The sequence below is a fragment of the Haliotis cracherodii genome, unplaced genomic scaffold, assembly GCF_022045235.1.
Source record: "Haliotis cracherodii isolate W230 unplaced genomic scaffold, xgHalCrac1.p SCAF_4, whole genome shotgun sequence".
Taxonomy (NCBI): domain Eukaryota; kingdom Metazoa; phylum Mollusca; class Gastropoda; order Lepetellida; family Haliotidae; genus Haliotis; species Haliotis cracherodii.
Genome location: NW_027266297.1, coordinates 18625252 through 18634188, shown reverse-complemented (window position 1 = coordinate 18634188; position 8937 = coordinate 18625252). Strand labels below are relative to the sequence as shown.

The following is an 8937-nucleotide window of genomic DNA, read 5'->3' as shown; positions in this document are numbered from 1 at the left end:
ACATCTATACGTGTCTTCGTGTGTCAAGCTGACGTCGAAACATTTGGTTCCCTTGTTGATTTGGGGAGAGAAAAGAATTCAAGCCCCATCACCAGCTGTTGTTTGAGCCGACTATATACGTGGTCACAATGGGTTACCTGGCTGATTGTGTATCGGGGGTTAAAATGGATAATCTGGCTTACTGTGTATCGGGGGGTCACAAAGGGTTACCTTGCTGAGTGTGTGCCGGGTGGTCACAATGGATCACCTGGCTTGTTGTGTATCGGGTGGTCACAAAGGGTTACCTGAATGATTGTGTATCGGGGGTCAAAATGGATCATCTGGCTTATTGTGTATCGGGTGCTCACAAAGGGTTACCTGTCTGACTGTGTGCCGGGTTGTCACAAAGGGTTACCTGTCTGACTGTGCCGGGTGGTCACAATAGGTTACCTGGCTGAAAGTGTGTCGGGTGGTCGAAAAGGGTTACCTGTCTGACTGTGTGTCGGGTGGTCACAAAGGGTTACCTGTCTGACTGTGTGCCGGGTGGTCACAATAGGTTACCTGGCTGAAAGTGTGTCGGGTGGTCGAAAAGGGTTACCTGTCTAACTGTGTGCCGGGTGGTCACAAAGGGTTACCTGACTGACTGTGTGTCGGGTGGTCATAATGGATCATCTGGCTTATTGTGTATCGGGTGGTCACAAAGGGTCACCTGTCTGACTGTGTGCCGGGTGATCACAAAGGGTTACCTGACTGACTGTGTGTCGGGTGGTCACAATGGATCACCTGGCTGATTGTGTGTCGGGTGGTTACAATGGATCACCTGGCTGATTGTGTGTCGGGTGGTTACAATGGGTCACCTGGCTGATTGTGTGTCGGGTGGTTACAATGGGTCACCTGGCTGATTGTGTGTCGGGTGGTTACAATGGGTCACCTGGCTGATTGTGTGTCGGGTGGTCACAATGGATCACCTGGCTGACTGTGTGTCGGGTGGTTACAATGGATCACCTGGCTGATTGTGTGTCGGGTGGTTACAATGGATCACCTGGCTGATTGTGTGTCGGGTGGTTACAATGGGTCACCTGGCTGATTGTGTGTCGGGTGGTTACAATGGGTCACCTGGCTGATTGTGTGTCGGGTGGTTACAATGGGTCACCTGGCTGATTGTGTGTCGGGTGGTCACAATGGATCACCTGGCTGATTGTGTGTCGGGTGGTTACAATGGATCACCTGGCTGATTGTGTGTCGGGTGGTTACAATGGATCACCTGGCTGATTGTGTGTCGGGTGGTTACAATGGGTCACCTGGCTGATTGTGTGTCGGGTGGTTACAATGGGTCACCTGGCTGATTGTGTGTCGGGTGGTCACAAAGGGTTACCTGACTGACTGTGTGTCGGGTGGTCACAATGGATCACCTGGCTGACTGTGTGTCGGGTGGTTACAAAGGGTTACCTGACTGACTGTGTGTCGGGTGGTCACAATGGATCACCTGGCTGACTGTGTGTCGGGTGGTTACAAAGGGTTACCTGACTGACTGTGTGTCGGGTGGTCACAATGGATCACCTGGCTGACTGTGTGTCGGGTGGTTACAAAGGGTTACCTGACTGACTGTGTGTCGGGTGGTCACAATGGATCACCTGGCTGACTGTGTGTCGGGTGGTTACAAAGGGTTACCTGACTGACTGTGTGTCGGGTGGTCACAATGGATCACCTGGCTGACTGTGTGTCGGGTGGTTACAAAGGGTTACCTGACTGACTGTGTGTCGGGTGGTCACAATGGATCACCTGGCTGACTGTGTGTCGGGTGGTTACAAAGGGTTACATGGCTGGTGTGTGGTAATTAATAATGAAAACTAATTATGTATCGGGATAAGATATTAACAGCCACAGTTAGAAAACCAGATACATGTATTTACATTGATAAGCCTGATTTAAAAAAAAGAAAGAAAAAAAAAAAAAGAATGTTATTTTTGTGGCAGGCAACTTCGGTTTGTTTTCAGAAGTCTGAAACATAATTATTTCGATAAAATCCCAGCCCACCTCGCTGCAGAGTCTATAAGAGTCACATAAACGTCTCGTCTCTCGTGCAGACCCTAAAACAAAAACATCCGAAATCTCCAAGCATGTCTACAATGACTAGATTTCATCAGACTCTGAAATTGAAGAGATACCCTTTCTGTTATGGATTTTATCTATAGACAATGAAACAAACAAAATCGTTAAATATCAGCCTGATAGAATCCATTTCTCATAGCTATATAATAAAGCATATGCTATCTGCATCAGTCCTATTCGGCATCGACAAAGATGACGTATTGTTTGGTTAGAGTTTATAGTTGTAATAAAAAGTCTCTGTAGCAAAGTGCTTTGCCCTTCGCTCAACAGAAACAAGATGGCCGCCAGGGCGATTGGTAGGGCCACAGTGAGAGCTGTCACGTCAAAACGGCTAATCCCACAAAGGGTACCGCTTGTTTTGGTAAGACAGAAATCTTGTGCTTAAACATTTCTTCAGTTTAGATTGCTTTTTATTTTCATTTATCACCAAGAGCGTTTACAGCATGCTTCGATGGGGTCAAAATTTTGTTCTCGTTTATTATGCCTGGGGGAAAGTTTTACGTAACAATAACATGACATACCAGATCAAGATTTAATTTTAATGTTAGACACAGAAATGTCAGTTTTGTTTTTTAGTCTCCTAAACCAGTAAGCAATACCACCTTATGGACTTACTGGCATGAAATTAGGCATGATCATAATGATGTAAACATCGCAATAAATTTAGCATTGTTTCATCATTTTCTTCTCCACAAACTTGCAAGTGAAAGTAATGAGTAAATGTTTCATAATAGAAACTAAATGACAACAGTCCTTCCATGATTTGATTAAAATGGGTCATATGGTCCCATGGAATTTTAAAACGGTGATGGGCATTTTTACAAATTCGAACATGAGACCCTTGTCTCCCATTTGACATTATTATTATATTAATCGTCATTTAATAAGTCAGATAGGCCAAAGCCAAAGTGACGGCTAGTGATAGCCCCATACTGATCCTTTGTATTAATTGTTATTTTGTTTGGTGTTATATAATAACAATACTTTTGAAGTACTTCTAGAAGAGTGGGGCTCCAAATTGTTTAGGGCCTTTTGCTTTATAACACTTTAACATGTTTAAAACACAGATTTTTATTTATATAGTGGGTCCCTCCAATATCTGCACAAAAATAGCCATAGTGTACTGGATTGATGATTTATATAGGTTTATGATGAATACATGACATTTATTTATGGATAGCAACTTCTTGTATTCTTTATCATCATGATCATTTGTTTATGCCCATTATGAGAGATTGCTGTGCTTATTTACAATCAATGAGCATACCAACACTTTATACATTTTGGAAAAAGATTCCAGATTGAAAACAAATAGATCTACATGTACCTGCTAAAAAATGTTTTCAATTTGAAATCCTTATTCAAAGTTCACATTTGATGAAATAGAGTATGTATCGGAGGTAAGTATTAGGAAGAAATTGTACAAAAGATTTTATGATCTAAGCAAAATCCTTTGTTGCCAATGGGAGATGCAGACATTATAGAAGTGCACATTAAATCCTATAATGTCACATTGGCACATTTTTCTGATGGGTTCCAATTGTGCGACATTGAAAATTTCAATTGTGTTTAACAATAAGCAGATGAAGGGATGCAGTTGCCTCAGCTACAGTGAATACTACTAATATTTAGGTGTTATGTGACGGAGCCTTGATATGTAGGTATTACTGTCATAATAACAATATTTATTGTGTTTTGAGATTGCATTGAAGATAAATAAGCCTCTATTGTTTACTATGCTTCAGACACAGTCTGCTGTCGGCAAGCTGAAACAACTTATGGAGAACAAGCCAGAAATGGTATGATGCTCTGAATTCATCGTTGATAGTCCTTGAATGTTGACACAGATTGAACTGTCAAATACGTACTTGCATAAGCATGATAAATATTTGCCCAAAAAAAGAAGAAAGGGATTGTTTTGGTTGTATTTCAGAATGACAAACTTACAGGGCCTATCACTCTAGTCTATAAGGCATTGAACAAGGTTAAAAACACTCACAAGTCCTAGTTTGAAAACTTGTAATGTTACATGTTACATATACACACCCACAAGTCCTTGTTTGAGGACTAGTAATGTTACATAAACAACATCCTTGAATATCCAGCGTATCATCAGTGATCATTTCTTCGTTTTGTTATTTATTATAACTATTCTCTTGATCAGTTGACCCACATGTAACCATAGCTTTATCTCGGAAATAACATCACCATCTCAGTCGCTTAAATCAACAACTTTGCACAGAATGTCTTTCTCTCATGACACTCATGAGCTTAAACAAAATGCTCGTGTGTGTGTGAGATACCATGCCACAGTTTAACATAAATACCCCACACAAACACAGTATACTGACACAGAGCCGACCAGGCCTTGTTTTATCCCCTAAGTGCCGAGTGCCAGCCAGGGTAAAGAACAAGTTCCATCTCTTACCGTCTTTTGGTGTGATGTGGCTGGGGATCGAGCCCCGACCTTCCCCGGTCCTGAAATGAGTTACATCCTCCAACTTGGTACACATGCTCTTCTCTCTTGACTGTGAGACCTTGATTTCAGATTGGTGTGAAGATTGGAGTGAAGACACGCGGGTGTAATGGACTGTCCTATACACTAGACTATGTCAGTGAGAAGGGAAAGTTTGATGAGGAGGTGCTTCAGGATGGTAATTATTCATGTCCTTTTCATAATCATGATCACCTATTCCACCGGATACAATCATATTAAAGATCCATGAAGATCTGGGTTAGAATTGGTCTTCTGCAACCCATTCTTGTCATAAGAGGCAACTAAAAGGATCAGGTTTTCAGACTCACTGACTTGGTTGATACATGTCATTTTATCCTAATTGCATAGATCAATGGCCACAATGTCAACCACTGGATTGTTTGGTCCAGACTTAATTATTTCCAGACCACTGTCATACAGCTGGAATATTGCTGAATGCATTGTCAAACAACAAACAAACAATCATTAAGAATGTTGACACAACTGTGACAAGTCAACAGTCTTGATAGGTTATTGTGGTAGGAATACAGTAATATTTTGATTACTCATGGTCATCTATGAACTGAAAATTGTCCACATCTTTTCCCTTCCCTGCATATATAAGTCACTAGTCAGTATGCACCAGATGCCTTGATATTTCTCAGGACACATAAAGATCCGGGGTAGAATAGGTCTTAAGCAACCATGCTTGTCACAAGAGGCGACTAACGGGGATCGGGTGATCAAGCTCGCTGAATTGGTCGATGTATGTCATTGTATCCCACTTGCAAGGATCAATGCTCATGATGTCAGTCACTGGATTGTCTGGTCCAGACACCATTATTTACAGACCGCCATCATATAACTTGAATATTGGAGTGTGGCGTTAAACAACAACAAACAAACAAAAATGATATTTCTCAGGCACTGTGTTATAGGTGGAGTATTGCTGACAGGGGCAGTACTGTGATGTACTAATATATGCAATCTCATTCAAATCAGATATTTGTTGTCTCTACTTCTACACAAAGCTTCATGTAGCAGTTTCAGTCATTAGGATCTGATTTTAGTGAAATTGTGCATGTCATATATGGATTGAATGAAGTCATGGAGACAAGATTATATATCATGATATATTCAATGAAACCTGGGCTTAGCAAAATTTTGAAGATCTCCTCTACTGAAATAAAGTAACACCTGTCCTCAAACATGTATTGTTAAATAAAGTAACACCTGTCCTCAAACATGTATTGTTAATATTAGTGCCTGATATATGATGAAAACTTTGTCACACTTTGATGCACTATGAACTGTATGCATGTTTTTGTTGAGAAACATCTCCCCAAATCAATACTATACACCTGTCATGCCTGTTCGTGATGTTTATGATGCTGCTACAGTATAATGAAACAGCCGCATTATTTAACAATGAGATTACAGATAAGGATATGGCATGTAGTTTATATTGAACAGACACAGCTTGTGTGGATCAGTCGTGTATGACCGTCAGTATTATATTGCATTGTAAATGTATGGGAGTATGTGTCGCAATCTGATTGGTTGAAAAAGTTAAATGTACAAGCCAGAAAATCTTGTCGATTTAATACTGGGTATGAATACTGTTCTAAATATAGATCATGTCCCAAGGTTGAAAAACATGGCATTCACCATTGTTCAGCCATGAATATCACATCCATGCACTGATATCCAGATGATGCACTTACTCTTGTATCAATTCACGTTTTAATTCTGTATTGTGTGCATCGATTTGCCAAAAATATTATTATCTTACCTTTTGCGGCAAGTCAGCTTGATAAGTACTTGGTTCCAAATGAAATTTCTTGACATTGAATGCTTGATGACATATTGAAAATCGGATAGAAATTTAATTTGATTTAGCTTACAAACATGACCGATGACATTGTTCTACAACTACATGTTGACACAAATTTTGTCCTAAACACTCCTGACCATTCTGCATATTTTCACGCGATTTTCATCCCGAACAATCATATATTTTTTTGTCATTAGGCAATATTTATATCAGGAGGCTAAATGCTTGCATAACAAATTTTTTATTCATAATATAAGTTGTAGCAGGATCACGAGGGGTACATGTTTTTTTTTATGTCACATGACTTGCTTTGAAGTTGGGTTTAAGGGATTTATGCTGTCTCTCAGAAATCCATGTACATCCTGACTTGCTGATGGTGGAGTATAAGAGATTTATCCCCCCCCCCCGAGAAATGTATTCCCCTCCAAGGCGGGATACACAGTATTTTATAAAGATCATGTGGACGAACAGATCTCATCATTCTGACATGGAGGTTGATAATATGATATATGATGTGAAATAGGAAACACACTCGCTTAATGAGCACAACTTGTCATGTCTCCCTCTGTATTTCCAGGTGTGAAGGTTTACATCGACTCCAAGGCTCAGCTGACGTTGCTGGGAACAGAGATGGACTTTATTGAATCAAAACTGTCTTCTGAGTTTGTGTTCAACAACCCCAACATTACGGGTACATGTGGGTGTGGGGAGAGTTTCAGTATGTAGCACTGGGATGGCGTCAGTGCCAAGGCAGGTGTATGAGGTTGCAAGGAAGGAGGCCGTGTTCTCATATGGCTGGGATCTCATTGTGCACTCAAGTCAACTGGTTGATGATTCCTTGTGAATGTCATTCTCAAACAGTTAGTTGTTCAATAGGGGGCATTCTGGTGTGATTTTTGTATAATGGTTAGTTACTTCTGTTTTTAAGGAAAACATAGTTTGTGTGTTTCAGCTGCATAACCAAGTAGTTGAGATTTCACATCTCTTCTCCCTCAGAAATTAGTTGTTGTTTTCAAGAATAGAGGAGAAAGAAAGGGATGAAAGTGTTTACTATGTTTACTTTATCTATCAGTTTTATTCAGCTCTAAGTTGTAGCAAAATTGAAGCATTGAGAACTGGTTCCAAATATTAGCTCTCAAATGCTACTGGTCAATATGGATTACCAAAAGTACCATCGTTGGATTTTTTCTTGTCCTTAACACAATTTAGTAGTCACTGTCTTGCAGACTAGCATGAAATTTGAAGGCACTCTTGTTATTTTATTATTAAATGATTCTACTGGTTTCACAAAATACATAATGTTTTATGATTGTTCCAGCAATGCAGTTTTCCACAACTATTAACTGAACAGTAGTCTGAATGATTGTAAAGGCGTGATTTATTTTAGGTGTGATCAACAATTTACAGGTGAAAGCATGGTAAATTATTTCTACTTTGTAAATATGGAAAATGCATTTATGTTTTGTGAATTCAGGAAAGTGTACAGTACAAGTTGGGGTGAAGTGTGCATGTTGTTGGTAGCGGATATAGGGATACAGACAGTCACACTAAACAGTGGCCCTCAAAGTTGGTTTACATCACCATAGAAACATGATTTTCACTATTTTAGATTTGTATATTTTATCTTAACATGAAAATGTTCATCACAAATGTTCATGTGATGTAGAACATACAAATATTGAACTTTAAAATTTTGTTTTACAGCTTATGTTTAAGATGTGTAAATTGTATTTTGAGAAAGGATGCTTGCATTTCGTTTGGGAATACCACTGCAGTCATAGGCAATATCCCAGCTATGACACAGCAGTCTGCAGGTAAATACATCTGGACAAGACCCGCCCCGCCAGAGCCTCAGGACATGAATTGTGTGTGTGATGGTGCACAGCAGGGGCTCACGTTGAACTACTCAATCCCCATTTTAGTCAGTATGTTTACCTTGTGTATGTATGCTTAAGAGAAGCTGAATGTGGTGTCTTTATGTATCCCAGATAGTTGAGGCGTTCAGGTGCATAATCATGATATTACATATGTAGAAATGTTTTGAATAGTAACTGCTGGATCGAGTTTAAAAAAACCCAATTAAAACCCACAAATACGAAAATATGTTTCCCAGTTTACAACTATGCTTTTTACAAGATGTGTTTTTCGAACATTTAAATGTGCCCATGGTGAACTCAGCAGCCTGTACATATTCTCGAGTTTGAATTCCTAATTTTTGTATTTATTTGAAACTCATGTTTTAGTGCTTGGTGTGTATTATGTATCCATAAATGAAGATTTTGTATATGTTTGCAGAGAAAAGATTTTGAAATATATGTGAAACACTGACAGTCAATTTTGTGCATGTTTTATAGTGAAACAAGCAGTGCTTGTAGACACTCTCCAGAGCATGTGGATTTGTCAAGACACCGACGCAATGTGAAGGATGGACTGCTGATTCCAGCCATTTCAGCTCATGTATTTGCCTACAGACAGTTTTCACTTTTGTGCCTCAACATGTGAGTGAGTGAATGAGTGATTTGGGTTAACATCACTT

At 39.8% G+C, this 8937-nt stretch overlaps 1 protein-coding gene across 1 annotated transcript; it reads left to right on the top strand.

Moving 5' to 3' along the window:
* Positions 1-2358: 2358 nt before the first annotated feature.
* LOC139478625 (iron-sulfur cluster assembly 1 homolog, mitochondrial-like) lies at positions 2359-8731 on the top strand. The gene is made up of 4 exons (XM_071261183.1): positions 2359-2452; positions 3837-3890; positions 4640-4745; positions 6979-8731. The coding sequence occupies exons 1-4, from the start codon at positions 2369-2371 to the stop codon at positions 7125-7127; spliced, it is 393 nt and encodes a 130-aa protein (XP_071117284.1). The 5' UTR covers positions 2359-2368; the 3' UTR covers positions 7128-8731.
* Positions 8732-8937: the final 206 nt, after the last annotated feature.